General features: G+C 39.4%; 1 protein-coding gene across 2 annotated transcripts in view; it reads right to left on the bottom strand.

The window, feature by feature from the left end:
* The window catches only part of SPMIP11 (sperm microtubule inner protein 11), a 28888-nt gene extending 14892 nt beyond the window's left edge, over positions 1–13996 (bottom strand). The window contains exon 1 of one of the 2 annotated variants that reach the window (XM_073882060.1): positions 13546–13996. In XM_073882060.1, the coding sequence (XP_073738161.1) occupies positions 13546–13692 (147 nt within the window). In that variant the 5' untranslated portion in view covers positions 13693–13996. The remainder of the gene's footprint in view (positions 1–13545) is intronic. The other variant, XM_025883127.2, reaches the window with a different exon arrangement.
* Positions 13997–17575: the final 3579 nt, after the last annotated feature.

Consider the following 17575-nt stretch of genomic DNA (forward strand, 5'->3'; position numbering starts at 1 on the left):
ATTTATTTGACAGAGAGACAAAGCGAGAGCAGGAACACAAGCAGGGGGAGTGGGAGAGGGAGAAGCAGGCTTCCCGCGGAGCAAGGAGCCCGATGTGGGGCTCGATCCCAGGACCCTGGGATCATGACCTGAGCCGAAGGCAGCCGCTTAACGGACTGAGCCACCCAGGCGCCCTAAGATTTTATTTATTTTAGAGAGAGAGACACAGCGAGAGAGGGAACACAAGCAGGGTGAGTGGGAGAGGGAGAAGCAGGCTTCCCGCTGATCAGGGAGCCCAATGCAGGGCTAGATCCCAGGACCCTGGGACCATGACCTGAGCCGAAGGCAGACACTTAGACTGAGCCACCCAGGCGCCACTACCTTTCTAGTTTCTAGTGAGATAGTTATACATTATCTTTTAATTTGACGTAGGTATTATGTATTAATCTCTTCCAATATTAAGTCATTGTATTCCTGGAATAAGTCCTACTTGATGGTAGATGATTATCTTTAATATATTCTTGAATTTGATCTGATAGTGGGATTTGTCCATTTATACTTACATTGGTCTATGGGTTCCTCTTTTGTACTGTATTCTATAGTATGTTTTATGTTATTTTATCAGTTTTGTGTTAGTATTACAGAATTATTTTCACTGATTTTTGTGCTTTTAAAAATGGAATTATGTCTTAACATTATGTCTCAAAATTTTGAAAAAATTCCCTATGAAAATTGCACACACCAGGCGCATGGGTGGCTCAGTTGGTTGAGTGACTGCCTTCGGCTCAGGTCATGATCCTGGAGTCCTGGGATCTAGTCCCACATCAGGCTCCCTGCTCAGCAGGGAGTCTGCTTCTCCCTCTGACCCTCCTCCCTCTCATGCTCTCTATCATTCTCTCTCTCAATAGATAAATAACAATCCTTAAAAAAAAATTTATAAAAAAAATGCACACACAGGGGTGCCTGGGTGGCTCAGTCGTTAATTGTCTGCCTTTGGCTCAGGTCATGTCCTGGGATCGAGCCCTGCATCAGGCTCCCTGCTCTGCAGGAGGCCTGCTTCTCCCTCTCCCATTCCCCCTGCTTGTATTCCCTCTTTCGCTGTCTCTCTCTGTCAAATAAATAAATAAAATCTTAAAAAACAAAACAAAACTGCACACAGCCTTTTTTCCAAGCAACTATTTAGTAAGTTTTTCTCTTGTGGTCAGTGATTTAACATGGGTTTATACTTTATTTTTTTTAAAGATTTATTTTAGAGAGTGGGAGAGAAGGAGAGAGAGAGAGAATCTCAAACAGACTCCCTGCTGAGTGCAGAGCCCAATGTGGGGCTTGAGGTGGGGCTTGATCTCATGACCCTGAGATCATCACCTGAGACAAAATTAATAGTCAGGAGCTTAACTGACTGAGCCACCTAGGCGCCCCATACTTATTTATTTTAAATGTCTTGTAATCCAAACATTTACCAAAAACAAAACAAAACAAAACTCCACAAACTTTTCAATTTCTTGATAGTGTTCTTTGAAGCACAAAGTTTGTAATTTTGAGGAAATCCAATTTATCTTTCTGTCACTTAGGCTTTTGGTGTCGTATCTTAGAAACCACTGCCTAATCTAAGGTCATGAAGATTTTTCTTATAACAGTTTTAAAGTTTTAGCTCTTACATTTATGGTCTATGATCTATTTTAAGTTAACTTTTATATATGGTGTGACGTGGGGTCCAATTTCATTCTTCTGCATGTGAATTTCCAGTTTTTGTAGCACCATTTGTTGAAAAAGCAATTCTTTTTCTATTAAATTGTCTTGGCATTCTTTTTTTTTAAAATTTATTTATTTGTCGGAGAGAGAGCACAAGCAGGGGGAATGGCAGGCAGAGGGAGAGGGAGAAGCAGGCTCCCCACTGAGTAGGGAGCACAATGCAGGCCTTGATCCCAGGACCCCGGGATCATGATCTGAGCTGAAGGCAGATGCTTAACTGACTGAGCCCCCTCCCAGCGTTCCTGTCTTGGCATTCTTGTTGAAAGTCTATTGATTATAACTATAAGGGTTTATTTCTAGACTCTCAATTCTATTCCATTGATCTATCTATATATGTCAATTCTTATGCTAGTACCACACTGTCTTGATTACTGTAGCTTTGTAGAAGATTTGAAATTGGGAAGTGTGTCCTCCAACACTGTTATTTTTCAAGATTGCTTTGATTATTCCAGGTCCTTTGTATTTCCTGAAATTCAGGAAATCTTGTCAATTTTTGCCAGGAACCATTACCTTTGGATGATATGTCAGCACAAAGAATTCTAAGAATCTAAATTGCATCTAGAAAGGGATCTCAAATTTATCCCTCTCCTACATCCTAACTCACATATTGAATTTGGCAAACATTAGGCATCTCTAACTTGGTCCGGACAAGGTTATCTAAGTTTCTATTAGTAAGTAATTTTTAAGATGCTTTAATTTCTTCAAGTATTTTAGAACATTAAATGTGAATAGCTCACTATTATAAATAGTAGAAGCTCCACTGAATAGGCTTGCTAGGTTAGTTAATGTTCTTCATTTCCTCTGAAAAACATTAAAAGATGCCTGCAACATTCCAGTTGCTGCTGAGAGCTACTCTTCAGCATACCTGCATACTTCTGCTCTCACAAATTAAACTGCATGGTTACCAAGAGTCTGTAGTGTCGTGTTTTTTTTTCCCCAAACAATTTATGCTAGGTTACTTTGTGATTACAATTTTGCAATTTAAATATTAAACTAATAGATTATGTTTAAAAGAGCAGTGATGTGTATAAAAACTGAGTCAAATGTTTTAGAAAAACTCAAAATGTAACAAATTACTGTAAACCTTGAGTAAAATAGATTTGAGTTGGAAAATTACCATTTTGCAGCTATCACAGAAATAATATTACTCAGAACCATCAACAGATACTAAAACTAGTGGGTAAAAATTTGATGAAGAATAGGGTATTTACATTTTTTCAAGTATCTTCCTGGAAGTGATTACAAATTATAAAACAAAAATAATAACTTGACAAATTACAACACAAAAATAATAACTTGACAGTGGAGAAAACTGGCAAACACCACCTTAATCAAAAGGCCAATGTCAACATCACCAGTAATGGGACAAGATGACATTATGAACCTCCTGATGTGACCTACTGAAGACATACTGCTGCTTATTCCTGCCAAAAATATTTATACCCAAACTAATTATGAGAAACATCAGACAAACCCATATTAAAGAAAATTCTATAAAATGTCTTGTATGTACTATTAAAAAAATGTCAATGTCATGAAACACAAAGGAACAGAGGAATTTTCCCAGATTAAAGGAGACTGAAGAGGTATGCCAACTAAATGCAATGCGCATCCTTTTTTTTTCCTTTAAGATTTTATTTATTTATTTGAGAGAGAGAGAGCACATGAGAGCGGGGAGGGTCAGAGGGAGAAGCAGACTCCCTGCTGAGCAGGGAGCCTGATGCTGGACTCGATCCTGGAACTCCAGGATCATGACCTGAGCTGAAGGCAGTCGCTTAACCAACTGAGCCACCCAGGCGCCCTGCGATGCTCATCCTTCATCAGATTCTGGAAGGAAAAGTTTTGCTCTAAAGGACATTAATGGGACAACTGACAAAATTGTAATGTAGACTATAGATAATTAGATAATAGTATTGTGTCACTATTAAAATTTGCTGAGTTTAATACCTATATTGTGGGTTGTTATCTAAGAAAATGTTCTTATTCTAAAGAAATACAAATTTAAATATTTGGGGGTATAGGAATATAATATGAGCAATTTATTCTCAACTAACTGAGAAATATATTTATATCTGTTGATATATATACACATATATATATTTGGAGAGAGAATGAGAGGGAGAGGGAAAGCAAATGTGGCCAAATACAATTGGTTAATTTAGGTAAACAGTGTAGGGAATTTCTTTGTTTGTACTAATCTTACAACTTTTCTATAACTTTGAAATTATATCACCAAATAAAGTTTTTAAAAAATAATTGACCATATAAGTTTTCTTCCTCTCCCAAATTTGCCAAATGCCAAAATAACAACAATGGCATTAACCTTCAAGGGCAAAGACAGACAGAGAAAGGATACAAGAGCAGATGATGCATTTCAGGAGAAATATCTTTTAGAAAATAGAAAGTGGACAGAGGGGTAGTAACCTTTCAGAATGCAAAAAGTTCTAACTAAGTTTCTGCAGTAGAGGATAGAACTAGAATTGGGCTAATTCATCTGAGAGGTAAAAACCTTAGAAGGTAACAGGTACCATAAAAGGCAGGAGTAAAGAATATGTCTGAGGGGGCGCCTGCGTGGCTCAGTCATTAAGTGTCTGCCTTCGGCTCGGGTCGTGATTCCAAGGTCCTGGGATCAAGCCCCGCATCGGGCTCCCTGCTCCACGGGAAGCCTGTTTCTCCCTCTCCCACTCCCCCTGCTTGTGTTCCCTCTCTCACTCTGTCAAATAAATAAAATCTTTAAAAAAAAAAAAATATGTCTGAGAACAGGAAGGTGGATACTGAAACTCTGTCTACAGAACATGTAGCACAAGCAGACAAACCACTGCCCCAACAAAGATATAAAAGATTTCTCTGTCCAGCAATCCCGCTTCTGGGTATATATCCAAAGGAAATGAAAACAGGATCTTGAAGAGTTATCTTCACTCTCATTTTCATTCCAGCAATTCACAATAGCCAAGATGTAGAAACTTAAGTGTCTGTCAATGGACTAATGAATAAAGAAGATGTGGTATATATACACAGTGAAATATTACTTAGCCACAAGAAAGAAGGAAATCTTGCCATTTGCAACAACACAGATGGATCCTGAAGGTATTACACTGTCAGGTAAGTTGGACAGAGAAAGACAAATACTGTATGATCTCATGTGGAATCTAAAAAAGCTGAACTCATAAGAACAGAGAGTAGAATGGTGGTTATCAAGGACGTGGGGTGAGGGAAATGAAGAAATGTTAGTCAAAAGGTACGAATTTCCAGTTTAAGATGAATAAGTTCTGAGGATCTAATGTATAGCATAGTGATTATAGTTAATAATACTGTTTTATATATTTGAAAGGTGTTAAGAGAGTAGATCTTAAATGTTCTTACCACAGAAAAGAAAAGGTAATTATGTGATGAGATGGAGGTGTTAGCTAACACTATGGTGGTAATCATTTTGCAATACATAAGTGTATCAAATCAACATGTACACCTTAAATTTACATGTTATATGTCAATTACAACTCAATAAAACTGGAAAAAGGGACTTCTTTGGAGGAACTGAATCTAACAGGCACTCCACTCCTAGCAAGGATTCACAGGGATGGCATATGGTGCAGGACTAAAAATCTGATGATTAAGTGAAAATCGAGATCCTCAAAAGTGTGACTCTCAATACCCCATTCTCCTATCCTGGTCCTAGTATGCTAGCAGACAAGCATCTAACCAATCCCCAGGGAAACAATTATAGGATCCCTTCCCCGGAAAAATTGTAGATATCCAGAGGAAAGCTCCCAGTGAAGCCCACAATGGACTCCCGCACATAGGCTTTTAGTTCCTCACTCTTATAGTGGAGAGCCAAGGATCACCAGTTGTTTGACAACAGTCATCGTGAGAAAGAGACCAAAATAAACTCATAGGAAAAAGAGCACAGAGGAGATAGAACTAATGCAGGGAACAGAACTTCAAGTAAAGTATAATATCCATGAAGAAAAGAGAGAAGATATGGACAAGAAAAGCCAGAGAACCAAAAAAGCCCTTGGAACTTAAACAAAGTAAGCAAAATAAAATGTTCTGATACAAAGGTGTGGTGTTTTTCACATATATCTACAACTTCTTAGATATTTCTTGAAGAAGTAGAGCTTATTTCCCCTCCCCTTGAATGTGGGCTGCATTTAGTGACCCTCTTTTAACACACAGAATAAGGTGGAAGTGACAGTCACTTTTTTTTTTTAAGATTTTATTTATTTGTGAGAGAGAGAATGAGAGAGAGCATGAGAGGGAGCAGGGTCAGAGGGAGAAGCAGACTCCCCGCCGAGCAGGGAGCCCGATGCGGGACTCGATCCCAGGACTCCAGGATCATGACCTGAGCCGAAGGCAGTCACCCAACCAACTGAGCCACCCAGGCGCCCAGTGACAGTCACTTCTGAGACTAGGTCATAAAAAGGCATTGTGGCTTCCTTGTCTCTTGGACCATCTGCTCTGAAGTTAGCTGACATGTGAGAACACTGAAGCAGCTTTATGGAGAGGCCCATGTGATGTGAAGCTGAGGTGTCTTGTCAACAGCGAGAGAGGCCTCCAGCCATCAGATGACTGAAGCTGCTGCTAACATCCTGTTTTCAACCACATGAGAAACCCTGAGCCAGAACTACCTAGCTAAGTTGTTCCTTGGATTCCTGATTCACAGAAACTGTGAGGTAATAAATGTTTGTTAAGCCTTTGTTTTAGGATACTTTGTTACACAGCAGTAGATAATTAATACAGAAAATATGAAGATAAAGTTGGGCAATCTCCCAAAGAATGCATTTTTAAAAACCCAAAGAAAATAAAAAGAAATATTAGTTAAGTTAGAGGATCATCTCAGGTTTTACAGCTGACAAAACAGAAGTTGGTTTTTTTTTTTTAAGACTTTATTATTTGCCAGAGAGAGATAGCAACAGAGAGCTCACAAGCAGGGGGAGCGGCAGGCAGAGGGAGAAGCAGGTTCTCTGCTGAAGAAGGAGCCTGATGTGGGACTTGATCCCAGGACACTGGGATCATGACCTGAGCAGAAGGCAGAGGCTTAACTGACTGAGCCACCTAGGCATCCCTAAAACAGAAGCTCCAAAAAGAGAGGAGAGAAAACAGAGAATAAATTAATATATATTAAAGGAAATTTCTCAGAAAGGAAGGGCACAAATTTCCAGATTGAAAAAGTTCATGCAGTATCTACTGAAGTGAATGAAAAAAGACCTACAGCAAATTCCATCATTATGAAATTTCAGAACACCAAGGAACAATAACAAAAAATTAGAAGCTTCCAGAGAGAAATAAGTCACATACAAAAGAATCCAACTGGAAGCTAGAGGACAATAAAAACATACCTTCAAAATTCTCAGAAAATGAGAATTTCCAACCTAGAATTTCACATCTGGAAAAACTGACAATCAAGTGTGAGGGCAGAATAAAACCATTTTGGCTTCAAAAATATACCTCCTACACATTCTTAGAAAGCTATTCAAGGATATATTCCAGGAAAGGGAGGGAGTAAACCAAGAAAGAAAACATGGGATCCAGGAAATAGGGAATAAAACCTTGGAAAGAGGCAAAAGCAAATTCTATAGACGAGAGCTATGCACCAGGCTTAGACAGTGAACAGTCCAGACGGAGTAGGAGAGAGAGGCAGTTAGGAAAAAAATAGAATGGATTTATTATTTTGGGCGATTGAAAAAAATATATTGGGCATTTGACAGAGCTGTTGAAATATTTGGGGGAAAAAGTAATAATAGTTAGCAATTCTTAACTCTAGAGGTAAGGAAAAGGTTGAACAAAAGTTATCATTGTGACATTATTTGGTCTAGCAGTGAAGAATTTTTTTGAAGATTTTATTTATTTATTTTAGAGAGAGAGGCAGAGGATCTCAAGCAGACTCCACACTGAACATGGAGCCTGATGCAGGGCTTGATCTCATGACCCTGAGATCATGACCTGAGCTGAAACCAAGAGTCAGAAACTTTCCTGACTGAGCTACCCAGGTGCCCCATCAGGGAACAATTTTTACATATTTTTAAGACTACAAGACTTGACTTAAACTTTTTTTATGTTTTATTGCTGCATCACAAATTTAGTGGCTTAAAACATTCTTTTATTACCTCACAGTTCTATAAGTCAGAATTCTGGGCAGGCTTGACTGGGTCCTCTGCTTAATCTCATAAGGCTGAAACTAAGGTGTTGTCTGTGTTGGGGTCTTATGTGGAGGCTCTAAAGAAGAATCCATTTTCAGGCTTATTCAGGTTGTTGGCAGAATTCAGTTTCTTACAGTTATAGGGCTGAGCCCTTGCTGGCTTGTCAGCCAGGCCACTCTCAGCTCCTAAATGCCACCCACATTCTTTGGCATGTGGCCCCCTCCATCTTCAAAGCCAGCACTGATGTGTCAAATTCCGCTCATACTTCCAATCTCTGAATTCCTCTCTTGCTGCTGGCTGGAGAAAACACTCTGCTTTTAAAGGGCTTGTGTGATTAGATTAGGCCCACTCAGATAATCTCCCTTTCTCCATATAAAGTAACAATCAAGAGTATTATCCATAATATTCAGCGGTTCCACCCACACTCAAAAGGGAGGGGATTATACAGAGGCAAAGTTCATTGTGGGTCATTCTTAGAATTTTGCCTACCACAAACCTAAAATTGTGATATAACTATACTGGAAAAATCAGGGTGGGAGAGAAGCACAGGGTATGTATGGCATAAGAAAGCTAAATTCTCAACTGTCAAAAGAGGAAGGCAATATATAATAGCCAAAAATGGATAAATCACTGCATATCATATGAGCATTTTCTTTAGAAGTAGGAAGGTTAAGTACCAAAAGAAACAACTAGAAGAGTTGAAAATTTGTCTCTGGAGAGTGGAGGTGAGAGGATTGGGGTAGGGGACTCGTTTTTCATTATAAGCTTTTTAGCACTATTACATTTTATATTTTGAAAAAGAATTACAAAGATTACTCTTTATTAAAGATTTTATTTGTTTTTTAGAGAGAGAAAAAGCATGTGCACATGTCTGGGGAAGAGGCAGAGGGGGAGCGAAAGGGACAAGCAGACTCTGGGCTGAGTGCAAAGCCCAGTGTGGGGCTTGATCCCATGACCCTGAGATGACCACCTCAGCCAAAACCAAGAGTCAGACACTTAACCAACTGAGACACCCAGGTGCCCCAAGAATTATAAATAACCTTTAAATACTTCTGATTAGACATGAAGAAGATAACTAAAAGGTTTGAAAAATAAGTTTGCTTTGCAAATGCTTGACTCCACTTTAAATAGACTCAAACGGAAATTATACATGATGCACTGTGGGGGCAAAAGAGGCCATGGTACTCATCAATAGACACATTTTCAAAGAAATGGAATTGGCACCATATAAAACTGGTGAATCTACAGTTACACATATTAAGTGAAACTAAAATGTATAAGGTATGTATCTTTTCTTGATTTCCCAATTTACAATGTAATCTTTGACCAACTATCTAAGAGTCTACTGTACAACAGAGAGAGAGAGGGAGAAGCAGGCTCCCTGCTGAGTAAGGGGCCCAATGTGGGACTCGATCCCAGGACCCTGGGATCATGACCTAAGCCGAAGGCAGACACTTAACTGACTGAGCCACCCAGGCATCCCTATGTGGTTTTTTTGATAAATACACTACAACAAAAGAAAATTAAATATTGTAAATGTAATTTCTCTTATGATTTTTTTTTTTTAAAGATTTTATTTGAGAGAGAGGGAGAGCGAACTTGAATGGCGGGAGGGGCAGAGGGAGAAAGAGAAGCAGGCTCCCCGCTGAGTGGGGAGCCTGACACAGGGCTCGATCCCAGGACCCTGAGATCATGACCTGAGCTGAAGTCAGAGGCTTAACTGACTGAGTCACCCAGGTGCCCCCTCTTAATTATTTTCTTAATAATGTTTTCTTTTTTCTACCTTTAATGTAAGAACATATAAAAATATACAAAATATGTGTTAATTGGACAATTTATGTTCTTGGTAAAACTTCTGGTCAATAGTAGGTTATTAGTAGTTAAATTTTGGGGAGTCAGGCGCCTGGGTGGCTCAGATGGTTAAGCGTCTGCCTTCGGCTCAGGTCATGATTCCAGGGTCCTGGGATCGAGTCCCGCATCGGGCTCCCTGCTTCTTGGGAGCCTGCTTCTCCCTCTGCTTCTCTCTCTCTGTCTCCGTCTCTCATGAATAAATAAAATCTTTAAAAAAAAATTTGGGGGAGTCAAAAGTTACATGCAGATTTTTGACTATGTGGGGGGTCAGTGCCCCTAACCCATTTTGTTCAAGGGTCAACTGTAATTATATTCAACTTGCATTATATAGTACTTATTAACTGATCTGAACTTGCTAGCTTGATATCTATTAGCAGGTTTATGCCCTTTATGCCAGGGATTTGTAGTTGGTGGTCAGGAGTTTATGGGTGTTGATTAGGTTAGCCACACTCCAGGGTCAGATGCCTCTTGGAATGATGGAATCAGTGTAGTAGTTGCCTTGTCAAATGGTGGTTTCACTAAATTCTTGTCCCAGAAGTGAAACTTCCTAGTTTTCTATGGAGCAATAAGATGTGGATAAACTTCTAGCACTGGGTATCACCAGTAACTCCAGCAAAGTTTGAGTTTTAAGCACAGAAAACATCAAACTATTGTTTTGGTATCTGCAGATAATAGACCACATAATGACGACTCTGTGATGTGTGTGCCTGAGGGACAAAGAGAAGGAGGAACCCACCCAGTTACTTTTTCCCATGCTTGCAGAACACCACTCTGAGGCTGGAGAATTTTAACTTTCTTGGGAAGTTGTCCAGAGGCTATGAGAGAAGGTTATAAGACACTGACTCCATGGAAGAGTTCCCAAGTCAACAATTCTCCCCATTAGCTGAGCAAAAAGTTACCATTCAGTTTCAGTGAATGGTGGGCTCCTGGGAATCTTGAGAACCACCTGTTAGGGAATAGTGAACAACTTTACATAAAGCCCACCTGACATTCAAATTCAGGGTTTAGGAGTTAACAGATTTTCCTAGAAAGGCTGATCATCAATCACTTGTATAGTGCCCTGCTCACAGCAAAAGACCTGTGTCATTTGTCCCCATTACTGTTTTGTTTTTTTTCAAGATTTTATTTATTTATTTGACAGAGAGAGAGAGCGAGAGCAGGAATACAAGCAGGGGGAGTGGGAGAGGGAGAAGCAGGCTTCCCGCTGAGCAGGAAGCCCGATGCGGGGCTAGATCCCAGGACCCTGGGATCATGACCTGAGCCAAAGGCAGATGCTTAACGACTGAGCCACCCAGGCGCCCCCATTACCGTTTAAAAGTGAGCACAAGCAGTAATGTGGAGTCAAATTCTGGCTCTATCACTGACCTTGTGTTAACCTGTTTGAGCCTTTTATTGGTAAAAAGGGACTAGTAATACCTACCTCACAGGCATGTTGAGAGAATTAAATGGAATCATGCATGTGGAATGCTCAGCACAATGCCTGGCATACAGTTACATACTAAATAGATAGCTTCATATTATTAAGTGCTTGAACCAACAAAATTAGGGATTTTATTTTATTTTTGTTAAAGATTTTATTTATTTGACAGAGAGAGACAGCAAGAGAGGGAACACAAGCAGGGGGAGTGTGAAAGGGAGAAGCAGGCTTCCTGCCAAGAAGGGAGCCCAATACGGGGCTCGATCCCAGGACCCTGGGATCATGACCTGAGCCGAAGGCAGACGCTTAACGACTGAGCCACTCAGGCGCCCCAAAATTAGGGATTTTAAATAGAAGTCAGCAAGTGGACCTCCTCTGTCCAAATCTTGAAGTAAGCAGAGGGTATAATTGAGGGAGGAGGGGGAACAGTTTGTAGGGGTGACAAATTTGATGTCCAGTCTTCCTTCTAACCTTACATTTTAGGCCAACAGTTTGGCCAAACCTCCAGGCTCTGATAGCCTGCCACTGGAATGAAAAAAAATTGGGCAAGCAGATGATATCAGGATATTTCCTATTACCCCATAGTTTTATTTTTTTTAATTTTTTATTAAAGATTTTATTTATTTTGAAGAGAGAGAACAGAGAGAGAGATCATGTGCAAGTGAGCGTAAGGGGCAGAGGGAGAGGCAGAGAATCTCAAGCAGACTCTTCACTGAGAACAGAGCCCGATATGGGGCTTGATCTCACGACCCTGAGAGCATGACCTGAACCGAAATCAAGAGTTGGGTGCTCAACCTACTAAGCCACCCAGGTGCCCCTACCCCATACTTTAATAAAGTGAAGTCTTTCTCTCTGCCCAGCCTACAATGAAATTAATTAGAAATGAGACTCAGACCTCTTTGGATTGGTACCAAGTCTTGTTTACTAGAGTTTAGGTAGTGAACTGGGTAGGAAAACCCCAGGCTTGGTGCTCAGTTCTCTCATAGTGAGAAGTCCCATCTGGTAGGGGCAGGCAGGGTTGGAACAGCCAGGAGAGGCCTATTCTTGAAACAAGGAAAATTTATGGAGTAGGTCAAGTGTGTTTCTCTGAGAGAGGGTGAAGAGCTTCTTATTTGGAGACAATAGCAGCCCCATGGCATAATGCTAGGACAGGTGGGGGCCAACGGGGGAGGGCCGGTGTGGGGCTATTAGGGGGATTTCTAGGGTCCACCAGTGGGACCCTTTATACAAACCTTACCTGAAAGCTGGATATGTAAAACAGAGCTTTGTTGTCATTAGAAAAAGGATAGAAAGTGCCTAATAGAGTCTTATACAATATTAGTCTCTCTCAATCTTAACTGTGTTTTATATTTACCAGTTACCCCCTACCCTCAGCCCAATAAAACTTTGCTTTAGTACCTGCCTACACTTTTTTTCCTTCACATATGTTCTCCATTCTGTTGGAAATACCCTTTCTCCTCTATTTCTGTGCTTTCAAACAATTTATCTTTTAAGACCTTAACCAATTGTCACATCTCCTCCAAAGCCTCCTCTAACTTCCTGTTTTAGTCATTCAAATATCATTTATTAATTTTTTACCTACAAGTATTTATTAAATCTCTATGTATTAGAGCATTAGAGCATTATGTATTAGGCACTGCTAGGCATTGTGGGTATAATACAATCAGATATTTACTCACTGCCTATTAAAAATCCTTCAGTGGTTCCCTATAAAATTAAAATGCTTAGCATGGCTAATAGCATCTTCAATTTTCTGGCCCCTGCCAAGTTTACAAGGCTTACTTCCCAGCACCTGTCTTCTTTACACTTTATCTGTACCCAAGGACTTGGAGTTCAATGAATATGGCTCTTTCTCAACCTTCTGTTCCTTGGTCTGTGCAATATTCCCTTTTTGTCTACTTGGCGAACTCCCATCATCCTGGCAGCATTGTGTGAAGTCTTTTCTAAAGGATTCTCCTGTGCTCATTCAAATCCAATAATATCAGGTACTTCCTCTTTTGTGGTCCCACATCATTCCATATTTAATTTACCATATTTAATTTTTTCATAGACTATATTGCAAATTTTTTTTTGCATATTTATCTTTATCCAATAGCCACTGTATGGCAGCGATCTTATCCCATCCATCCCCAGTCACCAACAGAAAGCCTGGCACAAAACTGTACTTAGTAAATGTTAACTAAATGAGCAAATGAATAATAATGAACATTTATTCAGTTAAACAGATTGAATGTCTTAATATGGATATTAAATGACAGAAGAGGGAAACTCAATGGATAATCTCCCTACTCCATAATTTTAACTGGTGACCGGTGTAATTGTTAATTATGGGCGATAAAGCTCTAACTCAAGGTAGAAAAGGAAATGGCCAAGAAGCTCTTCTAATCCTCTACCCTATATTCCCCTTACTTGTTTCTTCAGTTGTGTCCCTTTTCTTGTTCCGAAAGGAATTTTGATATCCCAACAGATACAAGTTGAAGAAGGCCATCTCAGCTCTTCCCCGTCCTCTTCTGGAACATTCAGGCTGGAGCACTGGACTCTGTGTTTGGTAACCATGGTAATGCCCTAAAGAATTACTATGACTAACACTCCCTTTGTCTAAGGAGACACAGGATTTATGGGTTCACAGCAGAGCTAGAGTGGGAGTGGGCTAAGTAACTTTGGAAAAACGGAGGTATCAAGTGCCAGTTACCCTTTTTCTTGTCCCAGTCTTTTTTATACTGTAAGTTTCAGAAGGCAGTGAATAAAAAGAGCACTGACCTGGGCTCAAATATTAGTTTTGCCATATTCTCAGTATCTGAGTTTGAATAGGTTAAGCCTTTTTAAAAAATGGCAATGGTATCTATTTCAGAGTCATAAGAATTAAATGATAATGTATGCAAATTTCCTTAGCATAGTGTTCAGCATATAATGGAAACATAAACAGTATTTAAATGTGAATATGGTACTTCTGATGAGTCTTTAAGTTATTTCAAGCAGTGGTGTGTTGAATCAGTTCATACTGATTTTTGAGCTGCCTCTTAAATTTTCAGGAATTTTGCAAGCTGGTTGTTAAACAAGCCATTATTTAAAATTATCTAAACTTACAATTGAATAAATATGAAAAATAAAAGTAGTAAATACTAAAAACTCATCTCTTTCTAATTATTTTACTACATTTTACTATTATCTATGCTCATGAAGTTATATCTATTGTATGTGTATATTCTGCTGTTTTTCTTTTTTCTCTTTACTTTTCAGTTTGGGAAGTTGTCTTCCCAACTGATTAATATATCTTCAAACTCACTGATTCTTTCCTTGGTTGTGTCCAGTGTATTGATAAGCCCATCAATGGCATTCATTTCCTTCCAAGTGGGCTTTTTTTTTTTTTTTTAAGTTAGCTCTAGGCCCAACCTGGGGCTTGAACTCACGACTCCAAGATCAAGAGTCACATGTTCTACTGACTGAGCCAGCCAGGCAACCCTGTTATGGGTTTTTTATTTCTTTATTTCTTTTTTTATTTTTTTATTTCTTTATTTTTTTATTTATTTGAGAGAGAGAGAGAATGAAAGATAGAGAGCACGAGAGGGAAGAGGGTCAGAGGGAGAAGCAGACACCCTGCTGAGCAGGGAGCCCGATGTGGGACTCGATCCCGGGACTCCAGGATCATGACCTGAGCCGAAGGCAGTCGCCCAACCAACTGAGCCACCCAGGCGCCCTGGGTTTTTTATTTCTAACATTTCCTTTTTATTCTTAGTTTTCATCTCTCTGCTTCATTACTCATCTATTCTTGCATGTTGTCCACTTTTTCCATTAGAGTTCTTAGCATATTAATCAGTTAAATTCCCAGTTTGACAATTCAAAAATTTCTGCCATGACTCTGGTTCTGATACTTGCTTTGTCTCTTGAGACTGTATTTTTTGCCTTTTAGCATGCCTTATAATTTTTTTTTTTGCAGGAAGCTAGACATGACATATTGGGTAAAAGGAATGGATGTTTTACGTTTATCTGTTTGGGAGTTTGGTTGCTGTTTTCTGTTTGCGAGTTTGGTTGCTGTTAACTGTTTGCGGGTTTGGTTGCTGTTAACTATTTGCTATGGCTGTAGGTATCAGAGGCTAAAATTTCCTCTGACGTCTTTGTCTCCCCTGTTGTCTTTGGGTTTCCTTACACACTCCTTAAATGGGTCTGAGTTTGTAGTTCTTTCTGTTGTAATCCCGTTATTATATAGGAGATCTATTGATGTGTTAAGGGGGACAGGTGAGGAAAGTGCTTTATAATCATATCAGGTCTCAGTTTTTTAGTGAGCTTGTCCCCTCCAGACTGTGACCCTTACAAATGCTGGAGTTGGTTATTTTCCTTCTCCTACATTGGTTAGGCTCTGTTAAGTAGCTTCCACTGAGGACAGGTTTTTGTTAAGGACAACTGAATTCTCTGGGTCTAAGTAGCTCTTTTTTCCCTTTCCCTCCCAGAAGGACAAGGGGATTTTTCTCCAATCTTCATAGTTAAGACCTATGGGGCTCCTGGAAGTAAAACTCATGAAAGTGTGGGGGCCCTCAAAAGGTTTTTTTTGTTTGTTTGCTTTTAGTCTCTCAATCTAGGCCAAGTTCAGTCTCCAGCAATTAGTCAATTGCCTTTTATGTATTCCTATCAGTTGCTGGTTTCAATAGTAGTTTTTGCTCTCAGTAAGCCATGGGTCTCTGTTCTGCCTCTTCTGATTCTGCCTGTCTCTCCAGGTTTTGTGGTAGAGGTTTGCCCTGTCCCCTTAATTCTCTGCTCGATCTAACAAGGGTTGATGATTTTCAGTTTATTCAGGTTTACTGTTGTTGTTATAAGAACAGAAGCAATGACTTCCAAGCTCTTTACATATCAGACTGGAAACCAGAAGTCCCTGTCTATTTTATCTATATGGAGGAAATATTATGTGATGGTGTGTTCATCTCTTCCCAAGTCCATGCTCGGTGATGTCATGTTGGTAGCTTGAAACTGGCCATAACGGGAGAATTTAGACTACAGAAATGGTAAATGCTGCAAACAAAAGCTTGACTTAGTATGTAAATAATGTAGATTAAGTTTAAAAGTATGTTGTATCTATGCCCATTACATTGTCAAGAGCACAAAAAATGGAAAGGTTCTTCCGGTTTTCAAAAACTATTATCCAATTCAGCAAAGATGTTGCTCAATCACTGACAAATAAGTTCCAACTTAAGTCTCACTGTTTCACTTTTTTTTGGAGAGGGGAGGGGCAAAGGGAGAGGGAGAGAGAATCTTAAGCAGGCTCCATGCTTGGCCCCTTATTGTTTCACTTTTATCTTACTGATTAATGCAAATGAAAATGTCAACCAACAATCAAAACTATTCTCATTTGCTGGGGTGCCTGGGTAGCTCAGTCTGTTAAGCACCTGACTCTTGATTTTGGCTCAGGTCATATATGATCTCAGGATCTTGAGATCGAGCTCTGCATGGGGCTCCGCGCTCAGTAGGAAGTCCGCTTGGGGTTCTCTCCCTCTTTCTTTCCCTCTGCTCCTCCTTTGTATGCTCTCCCTTTCTCAAATAAATAAATAAATCTTTGAAAAAAAAACTATTCTCATTTGTCAAATGCAATCACAGGTTGGTTGTTGAATCAAGAAGTTGGCAAAACTGAGCAAAAGCATTCTATGAGAATCAACTGGCTATAAGAAATTTATAATAAAGATTGTATATTTTTTATAAATGTGTGCTACACATCCTTTATATCAGTAAGTTCATGTTTGAAATTATGTATGTATAAATACAGATACAATGATTTTCTGGATAGCTGGTTGTTAATAATTTACCAGTACACCCACACCATGGCCAATTTCAAGCTATCAGCATGACATCAACTGAATGTGGAATTGGGAATAGTTACAAATGGCACACCATCTTTTCATGCTTTAATTTGGAGACTATATAAATATTGTAAAGAAATTATTTTAATAGTAGTAGATGGTAATGTTTGATATAGCTGAAATATGACATTCATAAGCACAATGCAAAATAAGATCAAACCGTGAAATATGGTATAATCCTGTATCCACAACAAGATTAGTCCAGTGAATAGGAAAAGTAGCCTGATAGGTTTCTTTTATAGGAAACAGAGTCCTATTTATTTATTTATTTTAAAGATTTTATTTATTTGAGAGAGAGAATGAGAGAGAGAGAGAGAGCACATGAGAGGGGGGAGCATCGGAGGGAGAAGCAGACTCCTCGCCGAGCAGGGAGCCCGATGCAGGACTCGATCCTGGGACTCCAGGATCATGACCTGAGCCGAAGGCAGTCGCTTAACCAACTGAGCCACCCAGGCGCCCCAGAGTCCTATTTAAATTAAAAAATAGAAGAGAAAAAAAAGGAAAATTCCTCTAGTTTTAAGATTTTTGTCAGTTGTTCTTTAAGGGCAATTTATCTGAAGGCTAACATTATTTTGACAATAAACATGTACTGA

Source organism: Callorhinus ursinus, unplaced genomic scaffold (assembly GCF_003265705.2).
Source record: "Callorhinus ursinus isolate GAN/ISIS: 27379988/994484 unplaced genomic scaffold, GSC_fseal_2.0 scaffold44, whole genome shotgun sequence".
Classification (NCBI taxonomy): domain Eukaryota; kingdom Metazoa; phylum Chordata; class Mammalia; order Carnivora; family Otariidae; genus Callorhinus; species Callorhinus ursinus.